Source organism: Glandiceps talaboti, chromosome 12 (genome assembly GCF_964340395.1).
Source record: "Glandiceps talaboti chromosome 12, keGlaTala1.1, whole genome shotgun sequence".
NCBI classification, from domain to species: Eukaryota; Metazoa; Hemichordata; class Enteropneusta; family Spengelidae; genus Glandiceps; species Glandiceps talaboti.
Genome location: NC_135560.1, coordinates 17,984,422 through 18,009,233, shown reverse-complemented (window position 1 = coordinate 18,009,233; position 24,812 = coordinate 17,984,422). Strand labels below are relative to the sequence as shown.

Below are 24,812 nucleotides of genomic sequence, written 5' to 3'. Positions count from 1 at the left end.
AATGTATACAAACTCAGCACATTATACATAAAGCATAAAGCATAATGTAAATAAAAATGTTGCCATAAAGTACCTTTCTATGTCTATATTGATTGTTTTATTTTGTAAATATACCATTGATTTTATTCTATACATTGATGGTGTTCTTGACAAAACACATTCCTATGATGCAACTGAAATTTCTAAAAAAAAAATTCCATCCCAAAAGAATATCTGAAGAATCTACCTTCCATAAAGGCATTTATTTGGAATTAAAATATGTAATAATGTTTATATACTTGGTAGTTTACGAGTGTCAACATTACATTTCATTTTCACTTTGGAATAATTTTATTGCCACTGAAATTTACTTCTTGTAAAATTAAGAATTGCAGAGAAGATACCCAAAATAGGAAATTGAAGTTCATTTGTATAGAAATAACATTCCAGTTGGTATAAAATGTCTTTGTAATTAATTTAATTAATATTAAGGTATATTTCATAAGATTACAAAGCAAAAATAATATGCACAATAATGTCTTCTATTTGCAAAATTTAAATTAAAAATATTGCAGTGTTTTTTGTGAAAGGGCGGGAACCTTAGTATCAGAGGAATTTGCATAGATTTGCATCCTGATTTTGATGGGGAATTCCTGTGAAACATCTGGGGATCTTGGGCAGAATTTAACTACTTACCTTTCTACCAAAAAACACTGATATTATCGTGAAGCACTGCAGAGAAACAGCTGCAAGCATTTAGCAAGCACATAAATAATATGTTTTAGCAGGGACTAAATATTACATAAAAGGCAGTATCCACTGAATACAAGCTGATGATTAACCTACGGATTAGTTGATGTATTCTCAGTCTAGCAGAAGAAAAAATTGTCTTCTGTAATTGCTTTCAAAATATTACTAGTTCATGTCAAAATAATTACTTCACATTTCCATATGTTCACTCTACTAACATGATTTTTAATTTAATTTTATTTAATTTTATTTTGATGACGATTCAATCAATTTCAACAGCAGTTCATGTCCTGGATCAGCAGACATCTTTGCTTCATTTAACAACTCCTGAAAAATATAGAGAAGAAATGTTAAAGAAATGCAAATTAAAGGATATGTCCAATTTTTCAAATGGCATTCTTTGCTTCCTGCAGTTTTTATTTGACAGGATGATCTGTATCAGTAGTATCCATCTCACACACACACACACACACACACACACACACACACACACACACACACACACACACACACACACACACACACACACACACACACACACACACACACACACACACACACACACACACACACACACACACACACACACACACACACAAAGATGGGAGATTTTAATAAGTGTACCTGAACTGCATCCTGGTCTTTCTTGTCTAGGTAAACCTTCATCAGGTAGAATCTAGCCAATGACAGACTGTGATCACCACCATGTGACATTACTTGCTGTAGGGATCTCTTAGCTTGCCTGAAATTGTGTAATGTAGCCTTCAAAGTTATTTTGTTATGTTAAAGGTACCCTTTCTATTCTTTAAGTTCTTGGTCTTTGCTATTGCATATTCAATGCTAAAATGGTAGTGATAGAACATCTTATATATGTACTCAGGGTATTTGTACAAGTGCCTGCATTGTTCTCTACAGCCATGCTTTCATAAGCATAGTAATACAGCAGCATGAGAGCAAATACCCCTGGGGTCCCACACTGGCACATGCTTGTCATTGGGTTCAGTTATTATCCAAAAAAAGTAATGTCCCATAAAAATTACACAGTGCGATCATGTGATTTTGTGTATGAGGAACGATTGTGCCCTCATTTGCATACAGGTATGTACTAATGTTTTCGGTATTGTACTGCAGTGTAAATACCACTAGTATGTGTGCACACAGACAGATGCAAGTAACCACTGGTACATATGTAATAATATACAATACCTTTGGTTTTTGGCATTACAGTGTAGTATTCCTTGCATGAGTAGAGCTGCTGTACACTGTGGATCTAACTTCAAGGCTTCTGTTGTGGCTTCTTGGCATAAAACAGTCCACTTTTCTTTGTTATCACTACTGGCCTATCAAATGAAAAGAGTAATAGAAGTTAGAACGATTTCTGTCATAGGTACCCACTGCTTTCCAAAATAAACCCATTTCCCTAGACAAACTCTTATTATTTTTGTCATCTCCGTTCAAATGTTCCATATCAAAGATAACCCAAATGTCATCGTAATGTTGCATAGAGGAGCTATTTTGAAATAGTTTGGGATTCAGAAATATTTCATGTTGATACCATTTACTTTAACAGATGATGCAAAACAGACTCAGAACAAAACAGAAATGCATATTTTCTTATACTGATGTCTAGACTTGCTCAAGTCTTCGGGCTTTTTTCGTTGTTTATTTTTGGATAAAATTAACATACCCGTGTTCTTTTGTGTGAAATAACGACCGGATTGAGTGAGTAAATGATTGCAAAACAATCAGGTGAATGCATAGACCCCTTGGAATATACTAGTAACTTGGAAAAATAAAAAAAGAGGACATTTTCCTTTCCAAAATTAAAACTGAATAACAAACTCAAAACATTTACTGTGAATTACAGTGGATTATAACATTCACTTTTGATACTAAGTTCTTACCACTGCCAAGGTCAAAGCCAGGTATGCAAGTCTTATCAAAGGCACTGTTTTTGCTGACTTGGCAACTTGTAAACTTTGTCGATAACACGTCTCTGCTGCTACAATCATCCCCTGAGACTTGTAGACTTCAGCTAACATCTGCAGAAAGTGATAGTCTCAGAGTAAGTAACGACACTTCAACATTTCTTGCTTGTCATCGCCTTGTTGATAAAATCACAAGGAAAAGTGATCTCATAAAACAATATTCCTACAACTTAAAAAAAAAATAATACAATTAACTGAAATAGTTGATCAGCTACACTCTCCGCTGTATAATGTCCAGCAATGATAAAATTTGAAAAGACAAAATGCGACCATATCTGAAATTCAATTCATATTGACAACTTTCATTTCATGTGTTAATGTGACCAACTGAAGACTTGAGACCAAATGCAAGAATCTCAATTGATGAGTGCATTAAAAGTGTGACTATATCCATAAACCCTAATCTTTACTCCAAGGTCAATGTGAAATCAGAGAATACAGTACTTGTACTTGCCTGCCATGCATGGGTAGATGTAGATTCTTTAACTACTGCATTTCGGATTACTTCCAACTCACTTTCACCAAGTGAAGAAGTTCCTTTTTGACAGATAACCATCTTTGCATTCATCAGCTCAAGCTGAGATAGTAACTGTGGCTGAGAGGTGTATAAAGACTTTGACTGTGGAAAGAATATGTCAATGATATAAATAGAATGACTGATATCAGTCAAGACCTAAAACTTGACATTTTTATTAAATTTCCTATCTCTAATCCACTATACTATAACCAGCACCAAACTGAGTAACTCTTCTTTTCAAAATTCTGACTAATTGCCATGAAATGCTTTAACAAGAACAATGACCCTCTCACTTGACATCAGAAAGTTCTTGATGTCTCCATTTGTAACAGTGTTCTGTTCTGTACTCAATAAATATTTCCAACAACATTTAATGTTCTTTTTTGTTCCAACTTGCAAATTCATAAATGGTAAGGTTGTCCTTATATGGAATGGAATAAAAATATACTTACACTTTGGATCAAATCTTGTACTTTCTCATACTGTCCTGATTGTATCATACTATCTATTGTTTGTTTAGTTGCCCATTGATGTAACCCTTGACCTTTAACCTCACCAGAGTTACTTGCTGGTAGATTTTTTTTTTGAAAATGTAGAAATAAGAAAAGTTTGTGTTGATGGTAACATGGTACTTCATTACATACATAATTGTATTGATCTCCAAGTATTCAAAATGCATGTAAATTGATAACCATACATATGTTTGCAGATTACCTTCTTAGGCTTGTATACATGTATACTACATTTACTGATTTGTTCACAAAATCTTCATGATGGTTGCAGTAAGTACTGCAAACTATATATTCAACATGTGGTAATTAGGGCCAGTAAGATGTCTAAATGTCTGGCAAATGTTCATCCAAACATTCTAACCCACTTGATAAACCTTCCAGTACCCCCATATGCGTGATTATTCAAAAGTTGCAGACTATGTGTAAGTTGCACTTTGATGTAGTGAAAGGAAAGAATATGAAATTTTGTAAAATTTTGATTCTTACCTTGCTGTGACACAAATTGTGCCAATTTCACATTCAAATTGTTGTCAAAGTTAGTTTTCAATTTTATGGCCTTACATCTCCTCTCATCGGCATAGCAACTAGCAGACAACTGTGCCCAATTGTGTAATTCACCTAAAATATGAAAATACAGAGAAATATATTACCAACTGTTACACTGTATGACAAGTTAAGAAGTCTGACTCCAAAATGTGACCAATGTAAGTTAAGCTTAGCCTATAACTCTTTGTAAATGTACTTTTAGTACATTTGGAGATGCATTGAAGATTGCAGTCTGCATTACTGGAAAATTGAATACTTAGTAAGTCTTTTTGGTGTGTGCAAAATTCCAAGTCACTAGAAGTGTAATTTGAAGTTTACACATGGATGTATACTGCAATATCAACACTATGTATGAATTACAGAGTATGTCACTGGACAGTAGTCGGTATTGGTATATTGTATTGTCCAAAGGAAAGGTCTTATTCTTTGATAACTACTTACCTGGATAAAGGTGAACCATTTTCTGTGCTGTTTTCAGACTATTGTTGTTAGAATCTCTTTGACTGTGTTGTCCTGCTGCCAACTGTGCCATGGCTAATGATGAGTCATTCTGTAAAATGATACGGGTAAATATTGACACTTTATGAGAAATCTAAACCAAAATCAAACTGTTTTTCTTTGCCACGAAGAAAACATAAGAAATCTACCATATCCATTCTTAATAGTCTACTAAAGCCAACGGAGAAATACTAAATGTTGCCAGAAAAATATTGAAAAATCAAGAAAGTGATGAAAATGTGGGTGACTATCGGCTTTTATCTACTTACTTGAATTAAGTACCGTACATGTAAGTATAATGAAAAGTATGTTAAAACTATCACTATATTTTGTAGTTTGTGTGATGCTGGAGTTAAACTCCTCCATGTAATTGCCAGTCATGTATGTTTATATCATACCTGTCATCTTTTGTTTACAGAAAAGTTTTTTTTAAAATCTAAATGAGACAGTTGATTACTTACCTTGGAAACTGTAAAATCTTGACTTGTTGCTATTTGGCCACACTTTACAGCACTCTGTAAAATACAGAATATTACCAGGTTTTGTTTCCCCTTGGAACTATGTAGTGACATTGGAAACTTGAAACCTGAACTACCACATGCACAGCATGGTAAATATCAACACCTAAAGTCTAATATTGCTTTCATGAAGTTATTTGATATCTGGTATCTTTTTCATCACTTTACATCATGCATTTTTGAAGGATTCATAGGAATCATGCTACAAATTATTTATCATGGGGTAACCTTTTCCAGTTCAATGCACTTTTGCACCCATATCATTTGTAATTACTGTTTATGTGTTACCTTTGCTTTATCAGGCATGAATTGAATAATAAACTTGGATGCTTGTTGCCATAGTTTTGCTCTCCATGGATACCTACAAATAAACAAACATTTATATGTTTAAAAAACAGCAATACATGTAACAGGTTACTCTTTTCAGTTTTGACATGTTCACACTCTCATCAAACAATTAGCACCTTATACGTGAAATCATCCAATGTACAAAAACTGATGAAGGACAGAACAGTATTGACTGAGTTATGGCAGAAAGTCACTTACTTGTGTATAGCTTTTAGAATTTGATTTCTGGCAGTACTGTAACTTCCCTGTACAAAAAAGAATCATTTTTACATCTTTAGAAACCAGAAAGTCATTCCTTTGCGGTATTACCGATACATCTTACGATTATGGTCGAAATTTTTTCTTCAAATATCTGTAATCTTTTACTAATGAGTGTCTATTTTACACATGGTATAAAACTGAGGAAAGGATTTCTTTGGAACTATTACAGGTATGCTGTCATCTATAAGGGTTTGAAAGTAGGGACTATGGCTTTTCAGACAATCTCCATAAAATTACCATTTCTATCAAGTTTCACATGAAGTAATAATCAATCATATCATGGTGTCAAATGGTGGGCCCATCACACTCATTTTCTCATGACAAATAACCTTTTTCAAATTAACAAATGTATACCTTCAAACTAACCACACAGACAGTTAAAAGAGTTTAATATCTTTTCACTGCCAAAACTTGATACTAAATTAGTTATATTTTGGAAATATTTCACCAACCTGTAGGGCATAAAGACAGGCAGTCATAAAACTGACATCAACAGAAAACTTCTCATCATCACCAAGTTTTAGAAGCTCTGCTAGTGCAGCTGAAGCTAAAGTAAAGTCACCTTGTTGAAGACCCAGTGAACACAAGGCTAGGATTCCTTCAGTGCATGGTGGAGACAGTTGGGAACTGAGTGACAAAAGTATATGAATTCTGATGAAAAGTGCACAAGTTTCAATTCATAGCGCCCTCTAGTGCCATAGTAGAGCAACTGTACAAATAGTAAAAGCTGGCTTTTTCTTGGTCAAACAGGATGCTATAAAACTGAATAATAATTTTTGAAATAGAAATTTCTGATTCCATAGACTTATAAAGAGGGGCAAAGTTAGAGATAAAAATCAAAGTCATGGAAGCCCAGGTTGGCATTTCAAACATAGAACTCAGAATATCCAGATTTCACCATAAGATTTTTCACTCACCATTTGAAGAGTAAAGTTTTTGCTCTGTCAGCATCTTTAAACTTGTATGCTACCATTCCCATTGCAGCTAATACATTAGATTTATCACTTGTAGTACTGGCCAACTGTAAGGCTTGTTCATACGCTGAAAAAAGTTAAATAAATATGATACAAATGCAAGTTTTGCTAATCTTGTTCGTCATATTTGTTTCTATGACAACTAACCATGCATTAGAAAGACTATATTCATTATGATGTAATTAAAAAAGTAAAAGTGTATCTAATATGATACAGTATGTATTTGTTTCCATCAGATCAAAGTTGTTGATAACATGATTAGGACCATGAATAATCATAACTTGTTTACCTTGGTAACTTTCTTTCAGTTTGTTGTTTTTATACAGAGCTACAGCCAAGCCACATACATCATGGAAATCAGTCAGTGGTGAGATTGCTTGGTACTGCTTAGTAGCTTCTTCATGATTACCTATAGTGCTGAAATATCAAGAAGTAAACTTCTAGGTTTCATCACTGAAATTTGTAAAAAGTTTGGCATCACTAACACATTTTTATTGTGATTGGTTGGAATATGACTTGAAACTTTGCTCTTAGTGGTTCACGGTAAACTGCTAAATGCAAAATTATCATTTAATATGCTAATATCTAGGTTTCCTTGTCGTCTCGGTGATATAATTTTGAGCATTTTGAGATCATTTTTCTGTCATCTTTAAACTCATCCTTTACTCAATGTCAGTGATTTGTTCACATTGCTCATATCAGTATTTGAAGCTTTCCTAATTAAACATATGTACTTATTGATTCCTTCTTCATTTTCACTGAATCTAAGTGAGAATATGATTCTGAATCTTGTTATGTCTTACCATAGCATTCTCCCATAATTTGATAAGGCCATGTTCAACTGAGTTTTGTTATCATTCTGTTTAAGTATATGGACAGCTCTGAAAACAGAAATAAAACATAAATTTATGATTATCAAAACATATTTGTATTAAACTTTCACCTAAGACTAAAATAATACTTTCACCAAGGACATAAGTATTATAGCAATATAATATTAATAATAATAATACTAATAGTAACTAATTATCATGATGTACATTTGTAAGTACAAATTTCAAAAGTGGTTACTTTTTATACTACATTTACAAAATTTGTACAACTTTACCTCTCAAATATTTTAGCGGCTGGTCTGTATGACCCTTCATGTTCCAGTAACAGTCCATGAATGTTATCAGCTGTAGGGTTATCATGTCTTCTGTCTGTGAAGGAAAACAATACAATCTACATAGATTAAAAATACATATCATTACTTTACAAACATTTAGAATCTAAATTGCACTAACACTAATTTCAGTTCAGAATTGCAGGTTCACTTTTTCTACAAAATTTTTGAAACAAAATCTTATTTTCATCTGTGCAACTCCTTCCCACAATCTTCATCCTCTATTCATGATATTGCACAATCACAAAAAATAGTCACAAGAAGATCAACGGCAAAAAATTACAACATTTGTTACAGTACCATAGTAATAAAATATTCTAAAAGCTTAAGAGAAGATAAGTTTCAATAAAACAACATATTATTTCATATTACCTGTATATTTTCCTATGCTTACAGCTGCTGAAGTAGCAGCTCCCATCTGTACAATATTGTACTTGTATAGTTCTGATGTTTTATCTATCTTCTTGTCAAATATTGTATGACACACCCAGTGGGCGTAGCCAAGACTACCCTCCAACTGAAAGAGAGGATATATGATATAATACTTCATTACTGAAGAAAGCTCTCACTCATGTCATCAAGTATGCTATGCAAGTCAGCAATTTTAATGAAGCTGGTTGCATGCTTGCTGGTGGGCAATTCTTGTTGCCTTGGGACAATTATTAACTTAAATCAAGAAAAATCAATAATAATTTGTTAGACTTACATGGGTTCCTAGTTCTGTGGTATGTCTAAAGAGATCCATTGATTCCTCACTTCCAATGTTTTCAGCCACCAAGGCCTGTAAATATAGAGATAGAATGCTATGACAAAAGACTAAAATTCAAGGTTTTTTCAGCTTCTCAAGGCAAAGTGTTAAAGTGCAGGACTACAAGTCGGGTGGATTTTCTGTGGCCACCCCAAACTTAGGGTGAGTGTTCTACTACAGACTTGGTGGGTACGATGTATCATTCATGTCTCACTCACAAAATGAGTGCAAACTGGGGGAAGGGGTACTTCTGGGGTTATGTCAGGGACACAACTTCCACAATTTGAACAAATTAGGCACTGTTGGTGAACAGAATCATATCTATTCAATCCAGGAGACTGCATAGGATGGTTTCAGTGAGACAGACAGACAGACAAACAGACTGACAGACAGACAGACAGACACACCATATCCACAAACACCTCCTCCTTTTCATACAGGAGGTACAAAAAATATGGCTGATGACTCAAACTGTACCTGTCCTATCCAGCACGCTACATAGGATGGTTCCAGTGATTGTGCTACTTTGAATGCTTTGTGTGCTAACTCTATTTGATGATGACTTAGATACAGAGTTCCAAGATTTGTCCAGGCTATCACATTCTGTTAGAATATAAACAAAACGTGGAAAAAAAGACAGATATGAAAATGTGATGATAACTCCTTTCACTAGGAACTGGCCAGGATATTTTTCAACTAAGGTTAGGATTTATTAGGATTTTCATGCTGATTTTGAATACAAAACATGTGTTTCTCGAACTAATCCAGCTTAGACATGTGCTATTATTTCATGTCAAAATACATTGCATATTTGACTAAGTTGCAGGTTAGTCTGTCTACTAGATGGATCTGTATGACTCCAGCAAGAAAGAGTGAAGTGGAGTCACTGATCCAGTAACTAGACAGGTTAGTTACTGCTTACACTAAGGCTTCAACCATATCGCATTGATTTTAGCACACTAATTTTGATAAAGTTATTATCTCTTTGCACTATAAACTTACATTATTTTCAGCATGGATTGACTTAATAAAGGCGTGTTGTGCCATCTTGGATTTCTTTACATCTGTAAATACCAAAAGATTATGTCAAATTTTTCTGTTAGATATAATATTCTAAAACCATGTTACACATTCAAACAAAAAATATAGAATTTATGTATCAAGGTCATTCTACATCATGACAACTTGTGTCTACTTCACTGATTCTGCAGTGTTCCAAAATGTTGATTAAAATGTTCAGAAATGCTATTATTTCAGTAATTATTTTCTTACATTAAGTGTGCACAGGCATAATCATATTACTGTAACCTTAATGTTTTCTGCAGTTAGAAAATACCAATGGAAAATAGAAAAGACTTACATTTTGAGGCTGCAACAACACCAAGGGCATTCCAGTGCTGGTGACTACTGGTTTCTATGGTGATAGCTTTTTGCAGACACTGTAAAAATACAGTACAAATTTAAATGAGAAGAAAATTTAGTCAAATGAAATATAGAATAGACATCCTAAGGTTACTAGTTACAGTTGATTTCCATGTGGTGGTATGATCACCTGACTGTGGTGGTATGATCACCTGACTGTGGTGGTATGATCACCTGACTGTGGTGGTATGATCACCTGACTGTGGTGGTATGATCACCTGACTGTGGTGGTATGATCACCTGACGGTGGTGGTATGATCACCTGACTGTGGTGGTATGATCACCTGACTGTGGTGGTATGATCACCTGACTGGTGGTATGATCACCTGACTGTGGTGGTATGATCACCTGACTGTGGTGGTATGATCACCTGACTGTGGTGGTATGATCACCTGACTGTGGTGGTATGATCACCTGACTGTGGTGGTATGATCACCTGACTGTGGTGGTATGATCACCTGACTGTGGTGGTATGATCACCTGACTGTGGTGGTATGATCACCTGACGGTGGTGGTATGATCACCTGACGGTGGTGGTATGATCACCTGATGGTGGTGGTATGATCACCTGACTGTGGTGGTATGATCACCTGACTGGTGGTATGATCACCTGACTGTGGTGGTATGATCACCTGACTGTGGTGGTATGATCACCTGACTGTGGTGGTATGATCACCTGACTGTGGTGGTATGATCACCTGACTGCAACACAGCTAGTCCCTGTGATAGAGGGACTGTGCTTGGATCAAAACTATTAGACCAATTTTCTGAGCAAAAATACTAAAAGGCAAACAATGGGTAAATGTGAGGAAATAACACCAAAAATCAGAAACAGGAAAATAGTATGGTTTACAAAACCCTCTAAAATGATGTACAGGTTTCTAAACACTTTGACCAGTTTTAGCCCTCACATCTGGTAAACATAAAATGTTAACAATTGTGAACCTAACCATATACATTGTTTGTGTCATCTAAGACTTATTTATTAATCATGTACCTTCAATGATTTGTGAGCTAGTTCAGGGCCATCCTTGTCATCACTGATTTCTTGAGCTTGTCTGTAATAGTTGATACCCAGGTCATGCCATAGACTACTACATTCTGGCTTCAAACTCAAAGCTCTACCATAACACCTATATGATGAAAGTGAGAGCAAACATACATATACAGTATTGGTAACTTTGCATTAAATTCCAATGTAACTGTACCAGCGATCTGAAGAGATGTAATGAAAGAGAAAGCTAAACTGTGTAGTACACATTTTTTCTGATCAAATTCTATGAAAATGGAATTGTTCGAAAATTGCATTTCCTAAAATCTGATAGTACTCACTGAAGCAATATAAAGTTGATCTTTCGAAATTTTCTTGTGCTAGATATAACTGTAGTACCATAGTATACTTACTTTGCACCCAGTGATAAAACCTGAATCTTTTCCATGGTAACCATGGTATCCAAGGAGACATCTTTAGATCCTCTTTCAACCAAAATTTGTGGAACCCCAATCCTTCATATAGAAAAAAAGACTGCATTTTCAGCAATACATTCTGGCAACAAAGTAATCTGCATTTGACTTAGGGCCAATATCTCACATCACAGTAATGATACCATACTTATTTTTGAACCCAAAGGAATATTCTTGTACTGAAAATTCACTTCAACACCATAAAAGGAGAAGGTAAATAATCATTAATTCTTTTGAAGAAGCCTACATATTTGTAACAGTGTTCTCTCTCACTTTTTTTTTGTCAGCGGGAGATTAGAGGCCTGTAACATATTCTGCACCTACCAGGTAGGGAAGAATCTATAGTCTGGATATCTGTTGTATCATTTTAGCATAAAAATGAAATGATTTGGGGTGTGATTTTCACTTTATCAAGAGAGTTCTCAGGAATTGCAAGAAGGTCATGAAGAACACTGATGTCAGTGATGAGTGAAGTATAAGGGTATAAGGGTTACTCTCAAAATTGAATACTTACCTGACTAGTTCTTTGTCAATGCAGTGAATCAATGTTGAGGCATCACCAAGTAACTTCCATAAACATGACACATCAGGTCTATTTTTGACAGCCCTTGCTAAATGTTTGATGGATTCAGTTATGTAGTCTACCACCCTACCATTAAAGAACTCTGTACGGGCTAACCTAGCTAGGGAAGTGTAGGTTTCACCAATACCTATACACATGTAATATAAAATCAGAGAAGAAGAGTAGAAGTTATCAATTTAGTCTGATACCATCACAAAACAATTTGTTTGGCAAATGGCTTGGTCGCTACATATAAAGCTAACTAAATTCATATTATTCAACTAACTACACACGTTTCAAAGTTTTTGCCATATGACTGATCATGATGCTGATGTAAATATGGACGCCTCCTTAGCATGGACTCACTCACTATTTTCCTATGAACAATATTTGAAATATTTATGTAAATCTGTTTTGTGAGATTTAAGATCTCGTTTTGTGAGATTTAATGGCGTACTTACCTTTCAATGCAGGTACATAGTTGGCAGAGGTGTCTAGAATAACTTTGTATTCAGAAACTGCTTCTGACAGCAGACCTAGGGTTTGTTTTATGGCTGCAATTCTAATAGAAAGGAAACAAAATTACTTAGTAAACAAACGCTTTATTCACCATCATTCTGAGGAAGTACAACAGAGAAGGTTAAAATTCAGGTTCATTGTTGGAAAATTTTACAGAAACTTATGACTGGATGTCATACACTACAACTGTTTATAGGAATGGTTTATATAGATGACACTATAGAAACAGTAAAAGTGTATGATGCACACAATACATTACCTTTGAGAATTGAAGTCTGTATAAAAATATGATACACAGTTGACTGAAATATTAACAGCAACGATTTGATATTGGGTATGTTTTTGACAGATACTTTAATAGACTGCAGGCACAAACATTGTCAAATGTAGCTATGATGAATTTTATGTTAGATCTAAAACTGGCAGAAGGACAATTATGTTTGTTTCAAAAAGTCAAAGTAAAGATTAATGCATATATACTACCAAATTTAGCAATGATGAATTTTATGATATATCTAAAATTGATACCAGTAGTAGCAAGTGTTGTCAGGAAGAAAAATTATGCTCATTTAAAAGTTAAGGTAAGGATTTAAGCTTATATATTTTTTCATTCGATGACTGATCAACACTAGATCTGAGTTAAACAAATTATCATTCACATTTATATTGATTTAAAAAATGTTAAGAACAGTCAACATCTTTAGCAATACGTCTTGATTAAAAGTTGATAATAAAACATGATTTAATGATTAATGACAGATGACACTCTCTCACACAGAGTTACAGATAAATTTATATAAAATAGTACTTACTGGAAATGACAATACACAGAGGTTGGATCAAGCTGTAAAGAAAAGACAGAAATATATGACTGATCAAAACACAAATTATTAAAATGGTCAAAACAAGTTTAAAATCATGAACTGAATTGACTGAGGGGGTCAGTTGCACTCAACGCTACACACACCCCTGTCTATCAAATTTCAAACTACCCTCAATGCTACACACACACCCCTGTCTATCAAATTTCAAACTACCCTCAATGCTACACACACACCCCTGTCTATCAAATTTCACAGTTCCCTCAATGCTACACACACCCCTGTCTATCAAATTTCAACAGCGCTCTCAATGCTACACACACGCCTGTCTATCAAATTTCAAACAGTTCCCTCAATGCTACACACACCCCTGTCTATCAAATTTCATCACCACTCAATTGTACACACACCCCTGTCTATCAAATTTCAAACAGTTCCCTCAATTCAAATTTCAACAGCGCCCTCAATGCTACACACACCCCTGTCTATCAAATTTCAACAGCACCCTCAATGCTACACACACCCCTGTCTATCAAATTTTCAAACAGTGCCCTCAATGCTACACACACGCCTGTCTATCAAATTTCAACAGCGCCCTCAATGTTATAACTTAAATGTCCCATGAATAGACAAAAAGTTGCTGACAAACCTCTGAAGCTCTAGTAAATGCTTTCAATGCTGCAGTATGACTGCCTCTAGTCATGTACGCTTCGGCCAAACACTGCCAACAACATCTACAGATGAAAAATGTGTCAAATGATATGGTTCAATGTGAATGCTTAGTTGTGAACAGTTCAAGTATTTGGAAGTTGAAGATAAAGTAACATGTTACTTGTAGGTGTCATAGCATGACACCGACATGCATGCTCAGTTACAGTTTTCCATAGGTGCGGTCAAAGGTCACATGATATCTATCACAATCTATTAGCCTTCATCAGATAAATGTAAAACATAGGATTCACATCATATATATTTCACAATGTTATGGTTATACCTACATAGGTACACTAGTTCTCTCTATATAGAACGAAGCCTAGTCTTCTTTATGTGTGTATGTATAATGCAATGTACAAATTTGGAATGTACTGATTTCTACAGAACACTAACAATGCAATCAATGACTATTAGAGAAACATTTATCAATCAATCAATCAATCAATCAATCAATCAATCAATCAATCAATCAATCAATCAATCAATCAATCAATCAATCAATCAATCAATCAATCAATCAATCAATCAATCAATCAATCAATCAATCAATCAATCAATCAATTAATCAATCAATCAATCAATCAATCAATCAAATTTCTATAGCACCAATTTCCAGAGCAATGTTCTGTACATTTAGTATACTTACACATCCTTAGGGTCTGCCCTCAGTGCATTCTGAAAACTAAGGTTACAAAAAATGTTTCAGACGATTACAAAATTGATAAATCTACCCATACATAAGTGATAAAAAACAAATGTATGTGACTTTGTTAACCACTATATTTATATACACTGTTAGTTCCAACATGAATAACTTAATTTAAATATTTCACACTATCTGGACTTGAGACATTGAAATTTTCCATTTATGTATCAAAAGCGCCTGGAAAGGCTATCTGTACCACTTGCACAAAGTCCTCCTTAGCTTCTGCAACCAGTCATACTTCCTATCTCATACACACTTTCTACAACTCTGTTATACATTTCTGAATAGCAAATACTTTCAGTTTTCATAATTTCCCTAACTTCTGATTATTGGTATTACACTCCCATATTACAGTATCTATTTCATTTTATTTCACTAGAAATTTAAAAATCTGGTTGTCCACATATCCTACCTGGTAACCGCCTGAGTACAATCTCTTTGTTTGAGTTGATATAACCCTAATCTCAACCAGGCCCATTTTACAGAACCTGCACTAGCTTTACTTGTCACGGAGGTATACAGGGCTAAGGCAGTGTCCTACAAGATAAAGAACACACAATTTGAAAATGATTCAACGGAAGAATTCTAGTCTTATTTATACTAAATGCCAGTCACACTGACCCAGTATTTACTAAGTACATCACTTCCATTATAAAGTATAGCACAGCAATCTCTTTCTGATTTGCTTGCCAGATGCAGCCTGGTGTTTAAGCTCACCTAGTTTTGACATTGGGTCAGTGCTTGCAATAACCCTTCAAGTTGCTGATAGGTGCTGGTAAGGTGATAGTGCCAGTCCAGTGTTAGCACTGAGCTAGTTTGATGCCAGTAAGGTACTAGCTCAGTCAGAACACAATTTTTGCACAATACGGTACATGGCATTGATCAGGTCAATGTATTTGTTGTCCAGTTCATGTTATATACTTATTAGTTTATATATTATGACATTGTTACAAATCAAAATAGTTTATTTTCGTACCAGTTCTTGTACACTTACCTCTTCACCCAGTGCAATCAATGCATCTCCTAAGGCAGCCCCAGCTTCATCATTACGTCTGTCAAGGTCAAATGATTTCTGATAACATCTTTTGGCTTTGCTGTATAACGAATACATGTATTCTAGTCACAAATCATTCGGAAAAGTTGCCATGTTTATAACAGTTCACTATGAACTAATATGTGAACAGCCTTACATTGTTACAAAATGTATTTCTGATTTGCATATTCAAATTAAGTCAGTGTCTGACCTTAAGTGACCTTTTGACTATAAAGTCTCAAAACATATGAAGTGTATATTCACACTGTTAGGTCTGATCAATGAGGTATATATTCTAATCATGCTAATAGGAACATGGAACAGATTACACCAATGTTTTCTAAAACATAATTATCAATTGTTTAAAAGAAAAGACAAAGTAGGGATATGGTGTAAAACATAAATCGATATCTCAAAAAGAAATCAAGAATGACTGATTTACATTCTACCCATTGTAAAAAAGTCTTAGTAAACTTGAAATGTGTCTGACTTTAGTACTTTTTAGGAACTGTATTATCTGTAACTTTTGCACCCTAAGTCAAGTCTACTCCATGGTCTATGGTCTACTACTGTATTGACTTACATGGTATCTAGAGCTATCATTTGATAGTAGTGGCCTAGGTATAAGAAGGTATCTGTATTGACTTACTTGGTATCTACAGCTATCATTTGATAGTAGTGGCCTAGGTATAAAAAGGTATCTGTATTGACTTACTTGGTATCTACAGCTATCATTTGATAGTAGTGGCCTAGGTATAAAAAGGTATCTGAATGATAAGGATCCAACTTTGCAGCCTGAAAAGAACAAAAGACAAAAAACAAATAATAATTTCACTAACATATTTATTTTGGCAGAATGGCATTTTAGGATGTTGCAGACACACTTATTTTGGAGAACAGAGCAAGGGAAATTAGTCAGTACTTGTAAATAACTAACTTGACTGGCCATGTGTATTCAGTACAATAATCATTGACACCTTACACATTAGCTAAATATAGACTGTTTCACCTCTATACAAATGAATACTAGTAATTTTAGCTTGTCTGGTCATTGGATGTAATGTATGTTTGTGGGAGATGTTGAACGTATTCAGCTAAAATTAATCCTAGTGCAGAAGTACTGGTCCATAGACAATAACTCTGAACAAAACATCCATCATGGTCAAAATACGCACTATAGGGACAGACAAAAATCAAAAGTGGAAAGTTTCTGGTGGTCAACATCTTGCTTTTATAGCGAGATGCAAAAACCATGGTGATTTTGTCAATTTTTTACTTTCACACTCTTCTGAAATGTAATAAACCAGTCTTCTAACTGGTGACATTTTGATTTGAAAAGAAGAGTTACAAATACTATACATATAGAAGTCAGAAATCCTTGGGATTTCCTTTAAAAAAATGTGTTGAAGGAGATCAAACACAAATGTTACCTTTAGGAAATTGTTGAAACATTTATTTTTGTCCAGTCTCATTTGTTTGTCCATCTGCCAATAAACTCTGCCAAGTTGATAGTAGAAAAGGCCTTCATCTTTGGCTATCTCAATAGCTTGAAGTAATCTAAGACAAAATACATGTAAAGATGATGAAATTTAGACAGATTACACAATGTATTATTAATGTCCTCAATATAATTCAAATATGTCAAATAATAAAATCAACAATTTTGACAACAATTCTTTTCAAAGGCAAAAGTATGTCTTCAGAATTTAATATGAAAATCTCATCTGTCATATGTAGAACACTTTTCAGCATTTTATGCTACATTCGTATCTGTACATCCATATATAAAATATTTGCATGGGGAGCATTTTTAGTATGTAGCTGTTGTTGTTGTTGCTGGTGTGTGTGTGTGTGTGTGTGTGTGTGTGTGTGTGTGTGTGTGTGTGTGTGTGTGTGTGTGTGTGTCTGTGTCTGTCTGTCTGTGTGTGTGTGTGTGTCAATGTGATGTTTCTAAATTCAGTAAATCACAAACAATGCTATTATGATGCATTTCTATTGACAACTAGATGAGGAAGAGATTTCTTGAGATTACTGATTTGTCATGAAAATTATGGTTATAAAATAAAGATTTTCTTACTTGGTTTCAGCTTCAGGGTAGTTATCTTGTAAGAATTCTATCCATCCTTCCATTGCTAACACTGAATACTGGTGACTGTCAATACTTGCAGCAGTTTGAATGTACTGTAGAGTATAAACACAATAACTACCTCAGTCCAGTGTTTTTGTTAACTATAAAGGGCAGTAAGAAGGTAAAATCGACCAGAGTTCCCAAAGTATTTACACTGGGGTTCCTAGCAAGATTCTACTACAGAGTTTGGAAATCTATGCAAATGTTACCAGACTGCCCTCTCAGTTACCAGGTTCACAAACCTCAGCAAAAACACTTTGGGCTACTGAATTCAGGTGACTTAATAAATGTGTGAATATTTTCTCAAAATTTATGTTGAATGCCATGTCAAACTCATCAATGTGACAGACAATACACCACTTTATCCCCCCCACCCCCACACCCCAACATTTTTTCACAAAACCAAAAGTTACATTATGCTGTTTGTCCTGTTCTTACCTCCTTAGCTTTTTCCACATCATCGATAGTAAGGTATGCTTTACATAGTCCAAGGAGAATGACAATCTTTGTAGATTCTTCATCCAGTAGCTGAAAGAAATCAGTAGGTTTTGTTAGTTTAGACAAGTTAGAGTTCAATCTTATCTGTACCTAGAGATTTGTTTGCAGAGATTAGGTGTACTACTATAAATCTTTATTGTTACTATTTATTTATCATTACATGTCACACGTCACAAATCTTGCATTCTGATTGGCCAAGAGCCCCGCAGATATGCAGGGTTATTTTTCACCAACAGCCACATGTTTTGCTTGTGTTATCACATGGTCACTGCCATTCCCTTGTAAACAAACCTCACAGGTAATACTTATTTACTATTGCCTGAACATTTGCATTGGTGGAGTTATGGGCTATAACACTATTTTGCCACAAAAAGTTCAAATATATGTCTCCTAAATTGAAAATAAAATGCAAGTGCTAAATAGACTTTCCTTTGTAAGAAGATCAATAGCAACACTAAACAATGTAAATACATTAAAATAAGGAAACTTTACCTTTTTGTAAATTTCAATAGCTCTGTTGACTTGATTTGGTTGTTTTGTATTCACCAAGCTTTCACACAGCATACAATTTAGTTCATATTGTAGGTTCTTCTGCATTTCTGGTGGTAATGTGTTTTCTCTTTTCAGTAACTTTAGCCCTGAGGTAAACAGACAAAAACGACATATAACATTTTTTAACCTCAGAATGTTCTCTGGGGAGTTTTATTTTAACTCAAGTCGAGATCATCATGTCAGCACAGTCTACAATATTCTGGTTATTAGAAAAACAAAAGATTTTATCTTCTTGGCCACTAGTTCAGAGCACCTTTTAGTCCAGAAATGAGGGCCTCAATAGAGGATTATTTAATTTATTGATATTGACTGATCTTTCAATGAAATACTATTTCGGATGTCCATTGCCACATGTTCCTTGAAGACTTTGTATTGTGTCCCCTAGTGTTGAACTTGATGATCAGATCTGTCACTTGGGTGCCATATTTTAATACCAGAGGCAATCCAGTAGATTTCTGTCAAATCACCATTTTACTAGCCTGTGGTATCTTACTATTGGTAGATTTTAGCTGACACCATCTGTTTGGAGTTGAAAGGACTTTCAGACCTGGGTCTTTCAGACCTGGTATCAGTTTGGTTGCTTTGGCAACAATCTGAGACAGTTGGTAAGTCAAGAGACAATACAAATTCTAACACCATACCCTGAGTTGCTGATTTCTCAACTCCATTATCGTCATGGAGATACCATTGTGATTTGCATAAGTAGTACCATCCAAATATAAAAGAAGAGTTGCTATTCACCCCTGAAAATGAAATATTGGTTAATAAGAATATTAATTGAATATAATATATAATATCATACTATTTGCATATTGTATATCATATTTTATCAAATCATTCTTCAGAGTGCAATAGTTGTTATTCCACATGTGAACTAAACTTTATATTTTTTGACAAGACTTCGTTCACACCAGAATATTTTGCAACAGTGTATTATCTACTTCATAATATGGTGTCACATAAAATGAACTAGCCACTCACCTTGTTGTAAGAGTTCTCTTGCAGCAATATAACTCTTATTAGTCAGTTTGATGTAACCAGTCCCAATGGTGGCCATTGCTGATGTTGGGTCCTTGTCCTGTAGTAGACTGTACACTTTCATAGCCTTGTCAGAACCAATATCTGTAACCAATGTCATATTACATTTAATAATTCTTGATAATAAACCTTCTGACATATACATACTATTTAGGAAAGTGAAAAAATGATTGCTTTCAGTGAAAACAGTAGTTTGCTAAATTTTGTTCACAATGAAAATATTAGTTTACATGCGAGTTATCTACTTCTATACTTTGAAGGGTGAAAAACAATTTTCTACAGTGACTGTGAATATGTGCAAACTTGTGACAGTCACAGTGTTTTTTGGTATGAGTGTTAACTCAGTAAAGTCTACACTTGAGTTCCGCAGGGTTTTGACTGGGATCGACTGTGCCGTTTAAGCCAATCTGATGCACCATTGATACACAGCAATTTCATGAGATGAACCAAAATTTGGATGTTCCCCTATCCTTTGCTATGTGTGACTCACAAGGAAACCTATTTTTTATATATTTTTTGTCAACTTGGCCCACAACACAAAGATTGTTTTTTCATTAGAGGGCACACTGTGGGATCACCTCCAAATTGAGATTATCATCACAATACAACCACCCCCACTCCTACCACCCCCCCCCCCCCCATCCGCCAAGTTGTTACTAGAAGCCGTACAAGACTAATCTAGATCTAAAATAGTAAATTCTGTTTCAGATTATTTTTCTTTCTTTTAATTCATCACCAGAGGTATAAATTTCAGAAAAAGACGACTTTAAGAAAATTATGAAATCTGAATTTTGTGTGATACCTTGTGCTCTCTGTAAATAAAATTTACATAAGGTTTCTGTAGGGAAGGTTGATGAGGAATACATAGCGGCCATCTTTGTACACTCTGCTTCTAACTTGTCTGCATTCTGATCAAATGCCTGAAAGTAAAAGATAGTTTATTGAATCAGTAATACATCAGGTGATGATTGGAAATATCAGATCACCATTCTAACACTGCACTGATTCTACTGATTCTAGAATAACCAGTCTTTGTTTCTTAACATTCTTTGAAGTTCAGACGATATGACACAGATAATCCACCATGAATGTCTTGATCATAGCATTGAACAATGATGACCCCTGACACAAAGCTATATAGCACAATGTCCCTATGTAACTCTCTCAACTCCCTGGGGTTCATTAGGTCTATTGCAGCCTCTGTAAATACATATTAGATCCTTCACATAACAACACCTGTCCTACCAGGTCCCCATATATACAGCTTGGTTGACTGATGGTTCAGATCTTGTCAATGAACTTTCTCCATTCAGGAACAAAGAGTAGAGGTGACAAGACACACAGCGCAATGAAATATTTGTATCAATTGGATATACACATGTCCATTACAAATCAAATATAACTCAGTTCTGGTTGAGTAAAGAGAATAACACTTACATAGTTGTCAAATAAATTCTTGATGTATTTCTGATACCACTGTTCATGTTCTGTACTGCTGTCTGGTATACAATGTACAATAGTTTCTAATGCTTGCTCCAACTGAAAAGTAAATAGAAACAATCAAGGTGAAACACTTGGACTGTCAAATATTTCTCTTCTACTTCAAAGGTCATTGGCAAGCTTCAGTGTCACTGTTTCATCTCTTTCCATAGATTCCTAGTACCACAGACAATGAAGGTAATGTTAATACTGAGATGAATCCTCACCACATCACCAAATTTCTTTCAAATGTTTTTTTAAAACGCAAAACCAGACACTGTAAAATGACTTTTTTTATTACTGAGATCCTGAAAATATTCAATTCAAATCATACAAGGTTTTAATATCTGTTTGCCATCCCCAAGTGTACTAACAGAGATTGTAAGTTTTCTATACAGATTAAGATTAACTGTAGGGATGAATCTGCTAGGGAAAAAATAAATTTGGCAAGATAAAAGTTAGAGAAAAATCCATATCTTATTTATGTCCTTCTCTTACCAATTCTGTATATTCTGTTGGCAGTGACTTCAGTGATAACAAGACAGTTGATACATTCTTCCAGGCTTCTTGATGGTTGCTATCATCCAAGTCTGCTTTAGTAGCAACCTGTTGCCAAACATCAACATTCTGAAAAGTAGACACATTCCACAATATTTTAGTTGAATAACCAAATCCTATATCTTTAGTTGAATACAAATTTTTATGTCAAGTATGCACGCCTATTTTATATAGATCATCTTGTCACCATGTCGTCAATGTGTGACTCAAGTTTCACTGCATTGTTTCATTGTGTTGTAATTATTAATTTATTCTCCAAACTACCTACAGCTTGCTGGAGTACCTAAGGTATCAGGTGAAACACTCGGCACTGTAGTTGTGACCAGGACTATCATTATGTCCAAGGGGTGATTGACTACACATTCAGGAACACTGGCTCATGTGTCAACAATATGTAATGTACAGTTTCATGTGGATTATTTACACACCGAATCCTACCTAGGTACGCAATACCCATGATCCAGGTATCACTTACTTTCAGATCATTTCCTAACTGTGTGTGAAGGTTTGCTAATTTTACAGCAATGTCCTTCCATTTATTCTTATCAGTGTCTTGATAAATGGCCATCATTTTAATGTATACATCAACCAGTTCTGTCTTGTACTCTGGATTGTCTCTCTTTTCATAAAACCCACACAGACCCTGAAATAAAATAAAATGACAGATTTGATAATAGTTATCATGTTTTGGATTTCGAAAGCTTTAGAAAGAAATTTATGACTAGAAACTGCTGAAGTATAGCACATGACATAGAAGTAAAATCATATTATTACAGAGATTATATTCTTTATCATAAAACATCAAATTGATGATTACTAGTATTTGGTTCTTCACAGATCAATAAAAGTGAGGGATTGTTGTACCTGCCATGCCAGTATCTGATTTGGTTCAGACTCTATAGCTTTCTTATAGGCCATTCTAGCTTGGTCTGGCTGCTCCATTTCAGCTGCAGCCACACCCACAAACACCAATGCATTGTAGTTACCTTTGTCTTGCTTCAACACAACCTGATAAGTGAGAATGAAGTTAAGACATGGATATCAAACAATTATACAGTAGGCACAGTCCTGTAAATCGAAGAAGAAGACTATGAATGGCAATACCATGACAGTTATAGAGTGTGAAATATAGCCAATGGTGGAACAGATATCCTACAATTATTAGTAACTGTTATCCATGTAGCATAGAATATTGGAGAACTACAAACAACTGTAATGAGTTAATCTTAACATATCAAAGAAGGTGTGATCTAATCATGACAATCTAATTAAACTGAAAAAAAGGATGATCCAATTGAATAAAAAAATAGAGGACCAATCTACTTTTTAGGAAGGGATGTTGGTGATCCCCTGAGGACCAATTTACTTTTTAGGAAGGGATGGATGTTGGTGATCCCCTGAGGACCAATTTACTTTTTAGGAAGGGATGAATGTTGGTGATTCCCTGAGGACAAAGTTACTTTTTAGGAAGGGATGGATGTTGGTGATCCCTGAGTGATCCATTCAAATTGAATGATCATAGATGACCAACTCTCAGTGACTTGTGAAACGGGCAGCAATGAGCAAATTACATTGAAAGAGAGGTGATCTGAACTATTCTCCATCCATGCTCATATGGTTTTATAACTAAAAAGTATCATGTAAATCACCCATCTTTCTCATTGAGCTAGACAGGGTGAAAAGAGATTTGAGATTTGAAACCACAGACAGCCTCTACACTCACTTTACAATGTTTCAGCGCTTCCTTGTACTCTTTATTCTTGATTGCTTCTTTGGCATTCTTCAAAAGACTCTTTATCTCTTTACTCATTCCACTTGCCATCTTGGGTTTGAACTATTAAACACTTTTCCCAGACAGAGTGTATTCCTGGAAATTTAACAAAAAGAATTATCAGTAATGGTACTGACAAAAGTCGATTATCATACAGAATAGAAGTGTATATATGATTTAACAATAAAATTAAAAAAAAATGAAATAACACAATGTTATAGATCATGGAATATTGGAAAACATCTTTATTTCAATATTGTACTGAGTAAACTACCCTGAAGTTCCTACTTAGTAGTAGTGGAATGTTTGGTGTAAAACGATTTTTTTATATCCCCAGTCTTTGTTTGCTCTATTTATTCTCCTCTTGTACTTTCAATTCTTGTTCATATGTTTCAATTCTGAAATAATGAACAGTGAATATTTCTATTTGGAACCTGTTTTGTTTGTTTATGTTTGATAGTGGCTGCTGGCCAGCAAACAACTGAATGCTAGTCAGTACTATATTAAATAGTTGAGTTCTGAGTCCAGATCAGCTGTTTCATGCGATTTCTCGTCACGTGGACATTCAAACATTTTTGTATCTACACACATCATACATACCCGTTCACACTTTTAGCATCAGTACATCTCCTGCAGAAGTCTATTTACATGGTGTAAACGCCAAACTCATGAAAGTACCATGCACCATCATGGTATGCGAGCAGCATAACCAGCACCGGGGGCACAACTAGACAGCACAGAAG

General features: G+C 34.8%; 1 protein-coding gene across 2 annotated transcripts; it reads right to left on the bottom strand.

Annotated features, from left to right (window-relative positions):
- Nucleotides 1-136: 136 nt before the first annotated feature.
- LOC144443425 (tetratricopeptide repeat protein 37-like) lies at nt 137-24,806 on the bottom strand. 2 transcript variants are annotated; one of them, XM_078132894.1, is made up of 44 exons: nt 24,670-24,806; nt 24,022-24,165; nt 23,163-23,306; nt 22,774-22,941; nt 22,239-22,367; nt 21,699-21,800; nt 21,064-21,181; nt 20,205-20,345; nt 19,865-19,966; nt 19,164-19,309; nt 18,612-18,701; nt 18,123-18,226; nt 17,476-17,602; nt 16,761-16,840; nt 16,007-16,106; nt 15,425-15,549; nt 14,953-14,988; nt 14,242-14,326; nt 13,584-13,615; nt 12,714-12,814; nt 12,205-12,400; nt 11,631-11,732; nt 11,224-11,359; nt 10,165-10,243; nt 9,807-9,868; nt 9,282-9,407; nt 8,763-8,837; nt 8,429-8,573; nt 8,000-8,093; nt 7,695-7,772; nt 7,181-7,308; nt 6,835-6,958; nt 6,370-6,544; nt 5,855-5,901; nt 5,597-5,669; nt 5,252-5,305; nt 4,734-4,842; nt 4,221-4,364; nt 3,687-3,805; nt 3,172-3,336; nt 2,637-2,771; nt 1,936-2,069; nt 1,354-1,471; nt 137-1,056 (listed from the first exon to the last, which is right to left on the bottom strand). In XM_078132894.1, the coding sequence occupies exons 2-44, from the start codon at nt 24,118-24,120 to the stop codon at nt 976-978; spliced, it is 4,728 nt and encodes a 1,575-aa protein (XP_077989020.1). In that variant the 5' UTR covers nt 24,121-24,165; nt 24,670-24,806; the 3' UTR covers nt 137-975. The 2 variants fall into 2 exon arrangements, with proteins under 2 accessions (XP_077989020.1, XP_077989019.1); XM_078132893.1 differs by having other exon boundaries at nt 2,634-2,771; nt 3,687-3,802; nt 4,233-4,364.
- Nucleotides 24,807-24,812: the final 6 nt, after the last annotated feature.